The sequence below is a fragment of the Haliaeetus albicilla genome, chromosome 12, assembly GCF_947461875.1.
Source record: "Haliaeetus albicilla chromosome 12, bHalAlb1.1, whole genome shotgun sequence".
Taxonomy (NCBI): Eukaryota; Metazoa; Chordata; class Aves; order Accipitriformes; family Accipitridae; genus Haliaeetus; species Haliaeetus albicilla.
The window spans coordinates 35,471,886-35,488,909 of NC_091494.1; the positions used below are offsets into that span (position 1 = coordinate 35,471,886).

General features: G+C 42.5%; 1 protein-coding gene across 4 annotated transcripts in view; it reads right to left on the minus strand.

Moving 5' to 3' along the window:
* Positions 1 to 387: 387 nt before the first annotated feature.
* The window catches only part of LLGL2 (LLGL scribble cell polarity complex component 2), a 33,775-nt gene continuing 17,138 nt past the window's right edge, over positions 388 to 17,024 (minus strand). Inside the window, exons 6-27 of one of the 4 annotated variants that reach the window (XM_069799075.1) lie at positions 16,857 to 17,015; positions 15,899 to 16,061; positions 15,586 to 15,718; positions 14,737 to 14,791; positions 14,390 to 14,544; positions 10,803 to 11,020; positions 10,234 to 10,301; positions 9,101 to 9,254; positions 8,889 to 8,993; positions 8,301 to 8,593; positions 7,888 to 8,041; positions 7,403 to 7,553; positions 6,600 to 6,716; positions 5,895 to 6,061; positions 4,879 to 5,143; positions 4,004 to 4,157; positions 3,334 to 3,371; positions 2,811 to 2,858; positions 2,257 to 2,299; positions 1,962 to 2,016; positions 1,466 to 1,527; positions 388 to 1,072 (exon numbers count right to left, since the gene is read on the minus strand). In XM_069799075.1, coding sequence (XP_069655176.1) covers positions 1,474 to 1,527; positions 1,962 to 2,016; positions 2,257 to 2,299; positions 2,811 to 2,858; positions 3,334 to 3,371; positions 4,004 to 4,157; positions 4,879 to 5,143; positions 5,895 to 6,061; positions 6,600 to 6,716; positions 7,403 to 7,553; positions 7,888 to 8,041; positions 8,301 to 8,593; positions 8,889 to 8,993; positions 9,101 to 9,254; positions 10,234 to 10,301; positions 10,803 to 11,020; positions 14,390 to 14,544; positions 14,737 to 14,791; positions 15,586 to 15,718; positions 15,899 to 16,061; positions 16,857 to 17,015 — 2,749 coding nt within the window. In that variant the 3' untranslated portion in view covers positions 388 to 1,072; positions 1,466 to 1,473. The remainder of the gene's footprint in view (positions 1,073 to 1,465; positions 1,528 to 1,961; positions 2,017 to 2,256; positions 2,300 to 2,810; positions 2,859 to 3,333; positions 3,372 to 4,003; positions 4,158 to 4,878; positions 5,144 to 5,894; positions 6,062 to 6,599; positions 6,717 to 7,402; positions 7,554 to 7,887; positions 8,042 to 8,300; positions 8,594 to 8,888; positions 8,994 to 9,100; positions 9,255 to 10,233; positions 10,302 to 10,802; positions 11,021 to 14,389; positions 14,545 to 14,736; positions 14,792 to 15,585; positions 15,719 to 15,898; positions 16,062 to 16,856; positions 17,016 to 17,024) is intronic. The other 3 variants (XM_069799073.1, XM_069799074.1, XM_009925290.2) reach the window with 3 other exon arrangements.

The following is a 17,024-nucleotide window of genomic DNA, read 5'->3' on the forward strand; positions in this document are numbered from 1 at the left end:
CCAGTTTCAATTCAAAATCCATTGGCTGACTCATACAGCAGCATTGCCAGATCAACTGTTTCTCCCTTCAGTGTGTTATTGCCCAAGTTATTTCAGGAAAGCTAGCAGACCACCTTCCAGGGACTACAATCGGAACCAGTGTCCTTTCCTGGCAACACGATGTATGGATTGCAGGACAGTGACACAATCAGTTTGCTTGCCACAGGCATCTTCTCCAAACCACCACCTTGTTTAAATGAGGCCACTTAATCTCCAGGAGTGCTCTTTGCCTCTACAGCTCAGAGGGGGACAGGTCCACCTTCTTCAAGGGGTAAGTGGGCATAAGCCTGTTTGTTGCCAATGTGAAAGAAGCTGCTGATGGAAAGAATAGATATGAGCAGACAAGGATCACAAAAGGGAATTCAGAGTTTTATTTCCAAAAAAGAGCAATGTAGCGTTGAAACAAAAATCAAGTTCAATTACTTTTCCTCTGATTTGAATGGCTACAAAAATAGATTCTACCCAAATCCATAAAGCTAGTTAACAGTACCATAACAAATAAAAACCAAAATTATTCATTCAGATACCACATACAGCAGTAACAGGAATCTAGCATATATTATTTAATGGTTTTTTTAAAAAGTAAATTTCTAAAATGTTTCCGTTAAAACTGAAATACCCATAAGATTTTAAAAAATTGTACAAAAAATAATTTTAAACCAGTTGGAGGTAACAGTGTGCGTTTATTAAAATCCTGCACCAAGGCAGTAACATTTATAATTTAAAATCCAGCCCAGTAGAAAAGAGAAATGTGCAAACATTTAAAAGTTAGATGTACTCAGAGGCTTGTGGTGCATCAGACCTGGCGATCCACTTCTGTCCTAATGCAAGGCAGGCTCCAAGAGGAGATGTCTCTAATGAGGCACTAAAAGGGGAGGCAGAGGCAGGCATGCATATGCATGCAAGTTGCAGCTCACTAGCCTGCAATACAGGGAGCAGTGGTGCCCTCTCCCCACGGACGGTTAGCCCAATCAGTAGTGTTATGGCACTCAATCCAATGCCAGAAAGTCCTTGATGAATTCTGGTCAATCTGCTTTGGGATAGAAGAATGCAAGAGCCATTTTAGAAAACAGAAGTTGAAAGCTAATGAGAGCTAATGAGTTGATATACTCAACAGATTATTGCTATGAGCTCTAGCTACCTCTCCAGCTTGCTTTCTGGTAAGGCTAAGAGTTAAGCAGGAGCCTTCAAAGGATTTTTAGCTCTTCCTTTAAAGCTGATGCACCATATTTACTCATGTGGCACAAGGTGCTGAACAGTGCTAGTACATCACGCAGCCTGCAGATTGCCATCCTGAAAATTCAGGCCACAGTTCTGCACTATTGCAAACCATTTAAACAAGCTGAATTTTATAAAGAAACTTCATTCTACTTTCTGCTTCCTTTGGCTGTCTCACTGGGCCTGAAATATCCTTAGCCTCACCTACCTCCTCCATTACTTAGTCCGTGTCCTAATGGACTTCTTGCCAAATTTCTTTCTGCATAGCTCCTGCAATGACACAAGAAAAGATTCATTATTGCAATGCAGTGTCATCCCATCCACTCCCAGCTGCTGACAGAAGACCAGGATTAGGTAGTGTCCAGAGGAAGCGCGCACAGCAGAGCATGTCAGGCAGTCACTTATCCTTACACACCAGCAGTTACCAATCCCACCAAGCTTCCTGCATCCGTTGCAAACAGTAGTCCTTTGTCTACACTTCCGTAGCCCCTGTCACCTGAACGTCAGTATTCTAGGGAGACAAGATAAAGCCCCGCACCCACGGTGGTAGCTTAGCTCTATTGTATAGACAGAATGGGAGCAGAGATACTGAACATGTCCAAGTGACAGTGTCAAGCCAGATTAAAACTCCAGAGTCCCATCCTCGTCCAACTAAGCCCATGTGGCCTGCCCTTAGATCAGTATGGGTTGACATGAATAGAAACCTGTATGCGAATACTCAGAGTCCTGTTCCTTTGGGATGTGGGAATGTGATCTCTCCTGCTTTTCGGAGAGAAAGAGACAAAGCATTATTCATTAAAAAAATGTCAAGGGACAACATGTGAAAGAGAACCTGCCTCTGTCTTACTATTGTCCTTTGGTAGTTTGTGGGACACATATGTGACCAGATTCTAGCACAAGGATCCCTGCCATCATGTTGGGCATCCCCCTGCTTTCCAACTAGAAATGCCCTCCCTTGCCAGCCCCACCCACTAGGAACAGAAGTTGGTTGATACTCACCCTCTGCCCCCCTCCAGAGTACTCTGGATCTCCTTCAGGACTTCTGGAAAGCAGAGGGTTAAAGCAATGAGCCAAACCAGTGGAGATCTGCTTTCAGGCAGCAGCCTAGCCACATTCCACCTCCAGGCTGAACAGCCTTTAAAACCTGCCTCCCACAACACAAGAGGTCAGACCTTATAATATCATTGCCTCTTCAACAGTACCAGGTTTTTACTGAACAGGCTGGCATAAAGGACTGAAGCAGTCATTTGCCAGAGCCCCAAAGGAACACTCTGCTCCAGCTGGCATTTTACACAAGTCCTGCTGGAAAATAAAGACCCTTCTCTTATCACAGCAAATGCAGCTATGTGAAACAACCCCGGCCTGAGGGCATGACTATCTGTCCAACACCTCACTTCTACTGATTCATGAAAACCCAGTATTTCTACCAGTCTTGTGTAATTCCAGATCCCTTGGAACCAAGGACTGGAACCCACAAAATTCCCAGCAGCTTTCTTCTTTTCCCTCCCAAAAAGGCACCTGCCCTGTCAGTAGCAAGACTTCATCTCACTCACTTTCATCATTGAGTAAGGCATGTTCCATCAGCCTCTCAGACTTCCTTTCTAAAAAAAGAGTAGGAAAACAGCTGTTACCTAACAATATTTTCCCCTTTTCATGAAATATGTGCAGTTTTGGAAGCCTACAATAGAACTGGATTTATTTTTTTTCCCATTAAGTACATTTTTACTTTACTGAATGCTTCACAACTAATCCTTAAAGCCTCACACATACTGAATTGTATTTTCCAGCAACACTAGTTTGGCTAACAGAAGATCTCATCTGTAATTTCAGACCCTATCTTCCCACAGCCTCTTCCTTCCAGCAGAAACTACATCCTATTCTTTCAAGGCTCTCTTGCCACATGCAACTTACTTTAGAGCTAGCAACTACTGTGTGTAGGCAGGTCACAATGTTTCCCTCATGTCTCTTCTTACTTTCCCCTTTCTTAGTTAGAGAATATCAACTGTAGCAACAGGAAAGATGTTTCAGGGTTTACACATCACCATGCTACATTTACTGCAATTATTTTTTGCTTACCATCTTCTCCATAGTCACCCGAACTCCTTCCTGATCCCCTAGAAAAGGAAAGGAGGCAGAAAAACACTGACTCTGAGGCACAGAGAATTCACGTATACTCCAAATTGTTTGTTGAACAAGGATGTAAGAAGGGCTTCATCACATGTTGGTGATGCAGAAGTCTGCAGGCACCAGAAAACTTTTCTGAACTTTTGGAATAAAATTCCTATAGTATCTCCATGAGTGTCAGATCTACTGTTATTCACTGATGTTCCAAGAGGAGAAGAGGAACACTGGGTTTCCCTTCACAGTGCAACAGTTCAGCCTCATCAGTAACACACAGCCCCTGAAGTATACAAGAGTCAGGTGTCAGTAAAACACATCATTAGGGAACAAGTAAAGCAAGCCAGAGCTTACAGTTTATGACTCTAGCTTAGGGATACTAATTCCAGTGCTTCACTACTTTGTCCCACCAAAGGACTGTACTGTACTACAAGTAGTAAAACCATCAGGGAGAAGGTTACATTTCCTCATGCCAATCCATCTAGAAATGTTGTTAAAAAAGACTTCAAAGTCTTTTTTTTTTTTTTTTTTTAAAGATGGCATTCTCTATAAAATACTTTGTTGGAAACAGTCAAGTGGATCTCACTACTCGGACACAGTCAGTGTGCAAGAGTTTTACAGACTTTACCTGGATTTTCTTACAGCATTCTCCATGCCAGACTTGTTGTGTACATGATTGTTGCTTGTAACTTCTGGCATGTCCACAACACACCGGGGCTCCACTAACCATTTAGTAGAAAGGGAAAACCTCTCAAACTCCGACGGTGAGATCAGATAGAAACCTAGAGATGATTGGGAATTTATAAGCAATTCTCAAGTCCAAGAATACAGTTCCAGAACTGGAGGTGATCCAAAAAAAGAACATATCTAAGCATCCTCTATGTTTGGCAGAAAGGGTTTGCACTTCCTCCTGTGTAAATGAGGAGGAATCATTGAGGAAGATATTACCCCAGTTTCCTAAGGACTGGTTAGCCTAGAGACTGGGCAATTTAAGATTATGCTGAGAGATAATTGTATTGTCCTGTGCTGGCACTTATGAAAAGCAGCATAGAAAGATGTAAAAACCGAACCACAAAGCAGTGATCCACCTTCAGCAGCCATAGAGTGTTGGATCCCAGTTTTGCAATTTAAGTGTTGAGCCACAGGCATGTATAGGAGGCACAGTGCAGTCATCTCCCCAGTGCCTGCTGCTAAGAGAGCCATCCTCTTGACTCTGGACAAGAGGAGGGCGGCCACATGGAAGCTACCTATGGGGCACATTCAACCTGTTAGCTGAAAACCACTGTATTCATTAACAATAATGGAATAAACTCACTTCTGCTTCTGCTAATTCACACATCAGTATCTGTTGACAACTGGTACTGGCCAGAAACCTATAATGAATATATTCAGGTAATATTGACCTGTATACACAGCCAGTTCTAAACACTACGCCCTATAATCCCTTTTCCATTGTCTCAAACACACAACAGAGGTAGACAATTAGGGAGAAGCGCACCTTACCTTGACCATATTTGGTGAAGACACAGGATGCAATGCCACTCACATCCTCTTTGCGGATGCAAGGGTAGCGGATCTGTAACTTGAGGAAGGGCAGCGAGATAATCTGAATGTCTCCCAGGTTAGTCAGGACAGCCAGGTCATTCTCACTGTAATCATCAGTCTTGCAGCTGCCAAAGTTTGCAACCGTCACCTTTCGTACCCTACAGCCTTCCAGGGCTGTCAGCTTGAGCTTCAGTTTGGAGCTAACCTTGGGTAATGTGAATACCTGTCAATAGAAACAAGACACTGACATCTCTTTCCCCCGCACAATGGGCAGCAGCCACACCCAGGACATCTGCTGCTCCCTCCTTTAACAATGTTTTCATTCACAGTGAATACCCACAGGTGTAATCTGAGTCAAGCTGGCTCCCTGCTTATGGGACAAAATGTAATCGGCCATAGACAGTGTTAGAATCTGTTTCTGTTCTGACATCAAGCAGTTTTACCCTTCAGGCTGCAAACTGCATTTCTCCACCAGTTCTTTCAAACCCCCTCCATATTTGGCTACAAATTATTACAGAAAGAGAATAGGGTTTACACTAACTGGGTGCTCTTCTGCATTAAAAAGCCAGGGCCAGCCTCCAGCAAGCTACTTCAAGTCTTCTCTTTTACACAGACCGGTTAGTGTGCAAAACAAGAAGCTTTTTAGTTGCTTCACAGAAATGCCTACCAATTCCTGCTTCTGTACTAACCACAGCAAAAGCTCTTTCCCAAAAGCAGAGGCAGCTTTGTCCAAAGAGTACAATGAAATATAGGAATAAAATTTCTATAATCAGCACGTGCATCACTATGCTGAATACCCAATTTGTCAGCACACACCTGATTTATGGACTGCACCAAACAGAAATGCTGTCCTAGGGGTGTTATTCAGGTACAGAAGAATAAGCACTCCCAAGAGTTATCTTTCTGCTAAGCACTGCTCAGTGCTTTAGCAGATTTTATGAACAGTCCATATGCACCTCCTGGGTGACACTTACCTTAAATTGCTCTTCAGACACCACCAACAGTTGATGGCTTCCTTGCATATCGGGACTCTTAGAAAGGTCATGTGCTACTTCTAGAGGTTCTGGGAGGGGATTGCTCCGTCCATCCAAGACAAGTATACCCACAACAGGAGCCCTGTGCATCAGCTGAATCTCTTTAGCTAGGCAAGCAAGATAAGGAGGAAAATAAACAAACAGAAAAACCAAACAGGAGTCTAGTCAGAGACACTCTGTTAGAACCTCACTCACATCCTCTCAGAGCTGGAGACCTATACAATGTGGCCATAGAAACCCTGCCTAAAAAGATTTAAGTGTATTTGGACTGTTAAAGTGTATTTGGACTGAACTGGTTCACGTTAAACAGTAACTATTATTACACAAAGAGAGCAGGTCCAACTGCCTGAATAAGGTCCATGTGTACTGAGGCTTGACAGTAAACTTCAGTGACAGCTGATGCAAGTTTAAATTTCTGAAGTCAGTAGGAAATGAGGCTAAGGCATGTCAAGTAGTGCTAGAGCTCACTTACTCTTCAGTTCAGTTGCTGCAGTGAGCATTGCTTAGTTCAGACACTACTACATTTAGCTCCACTCTCACTGATAAACAGCAGTAATTGAGCTATCTTGCTTTTCTGTATGTAACTTGGTTATATGAGCAATAGCTCAGATCCATTAGAACCTTGCTTTCACAAGGCATACTTACCCTGCTCTGCCCTGACAGGTTCATCCATCCTCCTCTCTGCTGGAGGAACACGTAAACAGAAGGCATAGACTGTACCTCCATTGGTGCCTGCCCACAAGGACGGGCAGTGGCGGGAGCCTGGAGCAACAAGAAGGCTCATGAGCAAAGCACCATCTGTGACATCCTTGGATAACCGCTTTCCACTAGCTATACACATCCTCCCACTGTTTACATCCTAAATATCTTTATATTAGGGCAGACTTGCCAGGGAAACTACAGGTTCTCAGCACTTTTCCCAATACATGTCCATAAGCAGCCCTGATAAAGGACATGGCATATGAGTAAAGGGAACAGGGTGCTGTTTCCATCAGACACCACAATTGCTGCATCCAGTTTTCATGTATTTCTATCACATATGAGCAGCATGAACTTGCGCATATCAGTTTGGGTTCCAATGCAAAACCAGCCACCACCCTCACCAAAATTAAAAGGCTTTGCTGGGGGCAGGGGTGAACTTCAGCATAATGAGACAAGGAAAAGCTTATACTAAAAAGTCAGATGTCATTCCAGCACATTTGAAAACCATACATAAAGGCTGTATCCAAAAATGAACTACTACTTGCCTTGGATTAGACAGCAGCCAGAATGGCTAAATAACAATTCTGCATGACAACATATGCTCTTGTTCTATATTAGTTTTTCAGCATAGCACAAAGTAGGACACAGGAGGTGCCAAATTTTCCTGGCAGTAAATCCTAATACGTTCCTTGGCAGAAGGAGGAAAAACCCATTCGGAAGAAAGGAGAGATGCTTTTTCTACTCACTGTCTCTCAAGAAGGTATCCGCAAAATATAAAGTTCGCACAAAGCCAGTGAAAGAGTCTTCTGCAGACCGGGCTTCAATCTTCCGCTGGACTGGAGCCAGTTCCATTTCCTGCAATGTGTCTTGGTCAAATTTGGCATTTGCTTCTTGCACCTTCAAAGATGAGGAGACATTTTGTAAATCAGGCAAAGACATAAGGGAGAGAGAGAGAGTAAGAGTGGCAGCAATAGAGGGGGAAAGCACCATCATACCAGAGAACAGGTATATTCTGCATCATATGTTCAGCTACAGAGAGCACATCTTCTTTAAAAATGTGACTATTTTTATCTAACAGATAGCAGCATCAGAAATTGCCATTTTTGCCCTTATACCAATAGCTACTGGCACCATAGCAGGACTGCAGGCCACCTCCTGCTCTAGGCAGTATAATCAGGACTCTGCATGCTCCAAGCTGTAAAAGACAGGACCTAAAAGGTGGGCCCCTCACCTCTGAGGCATTTCCACTACCTCCTCGTCGCTTCCTACCGGACACCCGGCTTCTTCTGATCCGCCTGAATGACTGACGGAGGGACTTCTTCAAGGATTTCACCCGAGACAGTGGGCCTTCTAAGGCTAATTGGTCGCTGGGATGCAGTGTACACCTGAAAGAGGGAGAGAGTAGGCATGTGGTCACTTTTCACTGGGTGGCAATCACTCTCAAGAGTCCAAGAGGACACACACAAATGTTGGAACATGCTTATATAATTCTTAGAGATCTTCGAGGACAGAGTCCAACGGGGTAGGGCTTCTTGCTACACTGACTGCTCTTGAGAAATCACTTATCACAACTTGCTTTGTTAGCAGTTCTAGGCCATCTTTAACAGAAGATTACCACAGACCTCCTGGAAAGAAGATACTTACTTGACAAAGACCAGTCGTTTTTGCTGGTGGTCAAAAAGCCCAAAACCATGACTGGTACCAAAGGCCACAAGCTTCCATTCAGAGTGAAGGGCCAATGAGGTGACCACAGCTGGTGGTTGACATTGGACAAGGACAAATGGCTGAAAACCAGCTTCAAATCGAACAGGTCCATCTCGAGTCTTTAATTTTTCGTGACCTTTCCATCGATAGCCCTCTTGGTCCTGCAGGAGATCTGCTTCAGCATGGTCTACAACATGTTCTGCATCTTCATCATTCAGTTCCATCACCAGTACCTGAAAGGAAGAGGACAAACCTTGCTACAGCTTTTACAATTCAAACAGTCCTCCAAGCTGCAGGCATTCTCAGTAGCTGCAAAACTACAGCATCTCTCAGGGCTGATAAACAGCATTAGATAAACTCTAAAAATACAGATTAGAGAAAGCAGAGAACCATGAAACAACATTTCCAGCAACTGGATTGATTTGCCAGTATAGAAATGAATATTTCCAATTTTAACACATCTCCTAGTTGCACTGTGACAACCTGCACTAAAAGCAAGGTTTATGATGACTGTTTGTATTTCAATACCTGTCCTGCTGTACCAGCTACAGCCAAGTATCCGCTGTATTTACACAGGTAGATCTTCTGGATCCCAAGTCTAGGATCATCACTGTAAGGGTCGAAGGTACCAACCTAGGAGAGAGAATACACAGCGGCTGGTCTTTGCACATGCATTAACTAGGACAAGAATCAAAACTCCTCGGTTTTCAGAAAGCTTGTACAACCAATAGCCATCTTACCTTGCGAAGTGGAGGCCATTCGTCCTCACCCAGGGGGTTCATATTGTCATTGGGATCAGCATCTGTGAGAAATACTCTCACTGTGCTTAGCTTATAAAGGAGATGTAAGCAGACACCAGATGCATCCCAAAACCGCACAGTGCCATCTTCATGCCTGTATGGGGGAAGGTTAGAGAAACACACATCATGCAGGAGAACAGCACATCCCCCAGATGAGGATGATAAAACAGAGGGGAAAAAACACGACCAAAGGTTAAACCACACTGTTTACGAAGCCCTGAGCTGTGGCAACTTTGAGCTTCAAAAGAAAAGTTTTGGGGGTTTTTTGTGGGTTTTGTTTTTGGTTTAGGTTGGGTTTTTTTAATGTAGTTTGTTCTCAATGATCTGACACCAGTGTACAACTTAAGATAACTCTGAAAAGCGCTGAAAAAAGAGCTTAGCATACAGAAGGAACAACTCATCCTGAAAAAAAATACTAATACTGGGAGGAAGGGAAAGAAATCAAGCTTTAATCTTAGTTCTCCAGGTGAAAATTGGCAACATTCTTTCAACGTAAGGGCAAGGACTTCTAACAACCTGCTGCATCAAGAATGAAGTCTGAAGAAGAGCCCACTGCAATTTTTAAAAGTGCTTGAAGAGAAAATGATACATTTTATGGGATGAGACAATCTCTTGCTAGCTACTTCCACCGCTTAGCTAGATCTGTTCATGCTGATCAAAGAAGACAGGAGTCCAAATTAACCTCTTTTTTGAGATTCAGAACAGTGTAAGGTAGGGGGAAAAAATGCTTCAAAACCTGCAAGATTAAGCTCCACTTTTACACTGTTCCCTTTGAACCAGTCAGGATTACTGCCTGCACTTCTAACACTGATGTTTGTGGCGGGGAATGGTAACACGTCAGAACTACAAATAAGCCAACTTTATAGGTTATCTGTGGACATTACAACCTATTTGCTCAGAAGTAACAGAATCAGTTAGCTTTACAAAGCTAGCAGCCCAGCTTTGAGACCTTGTAAAGTTGCAGCCTTCTCCCTTCAAGATGAGCAGACTTTAATCTCACGGGAATGCCTCAGTTCAAAAGGAAGAACAGAAACTGGAAAGCGCCCCTCGATTGTTATCAGTTAAGTACATACCCTGTTAGAAGCAAGTCCCTCTGTGGAGGATCTGGAGCTATGTTGGTGCCACCATCAATCGGCCACGGCTACAAATACATTAAGGGAAGACTGTGACTTCCTAGGCAGTGACAGTGTGAAGAGAATATGCAGTCAGCAGGAGAGCATGAACTTCAGTGCAAGTGGCAGTGAAACAGTCCATGCTGTTAGCTTTTGTTTGGATTAGATGTTCCTGTTCTGACACCAGCTGTGCTTTTTAGAAGATATTCTACACATTTCCTCAAGAAGCTGTGCTGAAAGCTTCATGCTTCTAAACGAGAAGTTTGTTACCACTGACAGCTGGGAACACTCAGACTTTCCTTCTAGCTTGTCAAAGCCTGAAAAAAATATCACATTTTAATCCCCCAGTGTGAGTAACTGTATTGGTGGTGCTCTGGGAAAAAGCCTTTCTTGACCTTATTAAGAGGCAGGACAACGTCTGTTGGGACTCATCCCTCCACAGGCAGTCACCAGCACAGACCACCCACATTCTGAGCAGTCATGCAGTTCTTAAATGCATGGGAACACATGTACATTTAAAGCTGCCATACCATACTTGAGTAGTGAATGTTCTGCTTGCTCCCAGCACTGATAATCCTCTCCCACAGTTTCAGTGGGATGTTGGAGACATGGTGCGAGCAGGTGATGGCTGAGCAATGGAGAGAAGCCAGGTATGGAGGATGGACTGCTGGCCAGCCTGCAGTTTTCAAGTCTATAACTACCAGCTCTTCTTCTGCCAGCACCACCATAGCAGAAGGGTCATCAAACTCTGCAGAAACAAGATTTGTTGAGGCTGACAAAAATGACCATCCAAGGTTAATAGAAACAAGCTTCCTGTAAGGTTTATTTGAAAACTGTTATCACAGAGGTCTACACAAACATTTCTGTTGGCAAAGCCTCTAAATGCTCCTGTGTAAACTGAGCCTATTGAGGCACTAATATTAATAGATTTCAGGATACTAACAGATTTACTGCAAGTTCATGTTTCTTTACAACCACACTCCTGGGACTATCAGAGAGACTTTTTATAGATTCCACTGCAGAATAAAAAATTTGTTAACAGCATAGATGGCTAAATAACACAAGTTCATATTCACCATTGTAACAGCTAATTAACAGCATGGGGTGGACAGACATGCATACACCCCAGCAGTGACCCATTTAGTACTGTGTTAGGACCACAGTCCATCTAGGCTAAGCTGCTTAAACAGAGTAATGCCTTGGGTTCTGCAGAATGCTTCTCTGCTTGAACTGACAAGTATTTACAATTCAGCTCTCTTATTTTTCATTTTCCCTGCTTCTCATATGTTGTGACACAGCCTCTGGACTTTCTTTTTTAAAGAGCATGTACATAATCTAATATATATTCATACATATATTAGACAAGATTACAAACAAACAAAAAAAATCTGTTAATGTAACTTTACAGATGACACCTGACACAAGAATTTAAGATTTTTCATTGTAACTGGAATTAAAGTGAAAAAATTTTAGTCTACAAGGACATTATCGCAGTAACATTCGCGAGACAGCCACAATAGCAATTGGTGGGGAAAACCAAAAACCACGAATCAGTTCACACCAATAATGATTAACACAGCTACAGAAACCTAAGTGAATGCATAGCTGTAATGCGTCACATTCCGGGGAGTGTGATAAACAGTAAGCCATAAGCAAACTAGCAGCTTTTCACTGACCTTCCCTTCTAACCTATACTTTCACTTCCCTTCTTTAGTTGTTTGATTACCTGGAATATACTTGCAAGGTGGCACGTCTATAAGCAAGCACATACCAATGCTGTTCACTCAGCAAAATTAACTTCAAGTAATTAGTACGTGGCACCACTCTAGTTAGACACCCCAAGTTTCAGTTCTGACTAGTCACAGCCATAACACGCCACTAATCAGTTCAGTGTCTTCATGAAATGTTTTCTACTCAGTTTTACTTTGCTTTCCTATGTGCCATCATTTGCAGTTGCCTACAGGACTTCTGAATAGAACAAATAATATCATACCTGTACTACATTATGCATGATCAGCCCTGCACTCTGACTGCTGCTGCCAAGATTAACCAAATATACTGTTTTAACAATAATTTTTTTCCTGCAAAGGCACACATCTGAGTTCATTGCTTATGGCAAGAATTTATTTTAAGTTGCTGAAGTAGCAAACATACTAGAATTTGTCATGACTGCCATACACTCATCCACCTGCTAATTTAAAAAAGGAAAACAGGAAGGGCTAGCCTTTTAAAAATTGTTTCCACAGCATATTCAGGGTAGTGGAAAGTCACCAGCTACCACCATGCTGCAATGCCTAAGCTTTGTGCTTATTAAATTAAGTGGCTTTGGTATACAATTAATACCTTCGTATCGCCATTGCAGGGAAGACTGCTTAAGGGCAAACAAGGCAAGCTACGTAGATCCACTAAGCTTAGGCAATCAGCCACAAGGAAGCTTGTCAACCACAGAAACCTCATTTTATTGTAAAAAAGCTTCCTCATCTAAGTGCAACAGCTTCAGCTTCCAGCAGCAGCTCCTGTCTGTAAGTTGTGTTAGCCAGATAATTCGATCCTTGGGAAGTATAAATATAAAGCCTGTTAAGTTTGGTTACTTCATCCTAAAGGACTTCTAATCACATCCAGGAATTGAACTTTAAGTAGTCAATCTCTTACCTAAAAAACCTCAAGATTTCTTTCATCTTTAAGAGTTTTGTTCCATCATCTAGAATCTCAGCTCTGACAACTTCATAGAAAGTAAAAGGGTCTAGTTTCTTTAATGATAAAAGCTAGACAGTACCTCAAGTTTAATGGCATTGTTAAGCTTGAAAATTTAGACCTATAGGTTCTGCACATTTGGAAGATGCTTATAAAAGGCAGTGTTGTGTGGGGAAATCTATAACAACAAACATCTACAGGCACTTCATCTCAGTTACACTCTGAGATACATACAGTTAAATTCTGCCTACTTTACTGCTTTTTCAGTGACTAGAGAGGGTCTCTTAAGGTCCAGGGAGAGAGGCGGGGGAATCCAAAAGCTGGGGTTTTATGCCTACTTTCCTAAGACAGTCCTTGCTTGGATCTGTGGTCTGCTTTGTACAATAGGCCAGAGGGAGCCAACCTGCATCTACATATTTGAATGCCCATGCCTGCACAGTGTGCAGCTGGGAACTATCACCACCACCACTGGCAGTATACAAGACAAATAGGTTTGGAAACTAGTCTAGCAGGCAAACCAGAAACTAGAAAGTCTGAGAAGATTCAGCAACAGAAGATCTGCCTACAAGCTTCTAAAAAGCATCTAGACTTCTGCGATTTGGTCTGATCCAAATTCCAATACTGCACATTTGTGGAGCCTGAAATAGCATTTTATACTCAGTTACTTCAAGTTAACCAGAAGCAAGAATTACTCCAGCATTAGACAAACAGTTCTTCTGGAAAATCCTTTACAATTCCATGAAAAGAAACATTACAGCTACTGTGCAAGTAAGGGCAACAAAGTTCTTCAACAGAAGCAAGGATCTGACAAGCTGTAAGGAAGCTGTGGAATGAGTGCTATTCAGTTTTAGAATTGTTTACATTCATGTTAACCAATAGTAAGTAAATTAAGTTCTTTACATACTGACCCTTGGTTCTATGTCACCCTTTGCTGATTTATTACCCAGAGCCCTAGTCATAAATCCAGGTAGTAATTAAAAGAAACAGTGTCTCAGTGGGAGTAAATTCTGTTTTTAATTATTGCCTCCTTTGAAGTGCTATTTCCAAACAACAATATTCAGATCCTCATTTCACGACCTGGTTGTGTCCACTGTCCAGCTTACACAGACATGAGCCTAAGAGATCTTTTCTCATTAATGGAGTAGCTTAATTTTTTTGAGGAATGTATGGCATTTGTAACCAGCCCATTCTTTATACCACTATTTTACACTTCACTTTTAATTGGCAAATCTCTTTTATGGTTGGATTCAATCTCAAGGGTCTTTTCCAACCTAAACGATTCTATGATCCTCTGTTAAAAGTCTCAGAAAATCCCAAAACAACTGACCTACTTATCACATTTCATATGCTATTTATACCAGGCAGATTTCCACATGTGTACACAGCTATTCTAATTCCCCAGTAATGCCCTTTCATCACATACCTGCAGTAGGCTCTGAACTGAAGATTATAAAGAAGTCTATCACCCGTGATGTGAAGTCAAAGGCTATTTGCTGACTGCCATGGACAACTGAGATACTGTGCCGGTCACCATAGCTAGCCCGGGGCATCCCTCCTTGGAATATAATATAAGGAAGCCTTAAGAGAAAGAGAGTTAGAGTGTTGTATGATGAAATGAGGAGTAAAGAAAACTTCAAAGACATGAGGCAAGTCAAACTTTCACAAGAAATTCTTACAACGTTACTCTAAAGGGCTCTTACGATATTGCGCACTGCACCTTTTAAAATGCCTTTGAACAGGTGAGAGTGAAGGAATACACCACGAACTTACCCATTTTTTGTTGTCTGCCAGTAGATCTTGGAGACGGCCTTGCAAGGAAACGGACCTAAGAGAACAGGAGTTATTTGCCATATTTCAAGAACTGCATCTTTACATTAAGAAGTTCTTTACTCTGCTTCAGCTAGGTCACCTCAGCCTCCAAGTCAAGGGGAGCCACCTGAATTAGTAGGCACCACCACCACCTCCCCAGAGCAAGCCACATCAGACAAGTCTTCTGGGACACACTGACCACAGTACTCCTCAGCAAAACAAGGTTTAGGCTCAGGGGAAGTTTTGAACCACGTTGCTGACGGCTAATAGGGAGTGGAAGTGCTGTTGTAGAAGGTGATTAACTAGAAAGGATTGTTAAAAACACAAGCATTCCTGAAACTAATGTAAAGGTGATAGAGCTTTAGAAGTGTCTATATGCTTGAAAGATGAGGTCATCCCCATTTGATGGGCTTCAGCAAATCAGAGGCATCATTTCATCACTGCTCAGGTCAACAAAAAGTACACATAGCTCACTATTAATTACAGAAGATCCAAGCAACTCCTGCTGAACAGGACACTTGAACTGAAGAGCTGAATCACCAACACCTTTCTTCATAAGAGACACTAATTTCTTTGACACATTTGCTCTCCATGCTCAGAACAAACCTCAACATTATAAAGGAGTTTAAAATCCAAGAAAAAAACTGGACTGAAATCCCTAAGTCTAGGCTCACAACCCATTCAAAAAGCAGCTCTGCATTTTGCCATTAGGATTAAACACTGGGGAGAACATGACTTAAATATCCCATAAAAGCTCAAAATGAGTTTTCGTTTAGACAAATAGGCAACAATTAAACCTCACTTACTGACCATAAGGCACAAAGTTTTCCAGAGGCTCAGGATGCCTGTTGTCACTGGATACTGGCCACTGGGTGTAACTTCCATCATAGTGACAACTAATGAATTTACTGCCATCCCTCTGCCAGTAGAGGTTCTCCAGTTGCTGAAGAGGAAGACACACAATGACTGCTCTCCAGAGAGCTGTTAACCCCCACAAAACCAATGCATTCTTACTAAAAAAGAAGCTGTGTCAGGCTGTCCCTGCACCTACTTGTCTTCAGAGTGCTCTGAGAGGAGAAAGCCCTTCCTCCCCTGCTGAACTGACTTTGGATTGAATTAATACCTGGCTGCCCAGGAAATGGTGTGTCACTTTGTTATTCTGTAGGTCCCAGAGGACAATCAAGCCCCTGCTGTACCCAATCAGGATCTGGTCAGGGTTCTTAGGATGCTCCTGAAGGGCTTCCACCAATTCACATGATCGCCTGTTACAGTAATCTTCCGGTGCCCTGGAGAATAGAAAACCAAGAAAAGTTTATTCCAGGTACAATCCAATAGGACTGTAATAACAGTTAAGGTATAAGAATGAGAAATTAAGCAACAAAAAGTTCAAACAGATGAGAATAAGTATGATCTTTTCACAAATCCTTCAAGCAGCAGAAAAGTCTTATGTAATACATCACACCACACAGGCCTGCCACATGAACATGCACCCCGTCCCCTTTTCTTCAGGGAAAACCCAAGGTTTACAATGAATTCCAGGACTGGATCCCAAGAGTGTAAAGACAGTCTGAATCACCCCCGCCCCATTCTCCTGTGACCCCTTACAGAATAAAGGTAACATGAAAATGTCAGTAGGAAGCAACAACAACATGAAGTAGGACAGTTTTCAGCAGCACTTGAATCTCCAGAGTGACGAAATCTTCATTTGGACAAAACAGCATCCAAAGTTCTGCCAATGGTCAAAAAATAAATGGGTAATTACAGCTAAGCACAACATTTTTCTGCAAAAGTAAACACAATGGACAGGGCACAAGGTTTGCAGATTTACTCCAAGTGTCTCCTGTTATAGTTTTGCCTATATGCTATACCTCCACCATGACAGTACTGGCTTGACCAGGACAGAAACTGTTACTTAACACATACCAGGGCCAAAAGTTACTTTCACAGGAGTCATGCAGATTTGGACAATGCTTAACACAACAGTGAGGCCCCAGCACATAATCTAGGGTGACATTTTAACAAAGGATATGTCTGCTAATGGGATTCCACCTCTACACAGCAGTGCCTGTTTGCTCACTCACCGCTGCAGCACAGCCTCAGAGGTTATGGTCCTGTCCTCTAGCACTCTGAATGATGGAAGCTCCACTACAAAGATGTTGCCGCTCTCTGTGCCAAGATACAGGACTTCCCGTGAGGAATGGGGAAGGACAGCTGTTACCTGTGTGGCACTTGGCGGAGACCTGGGGATG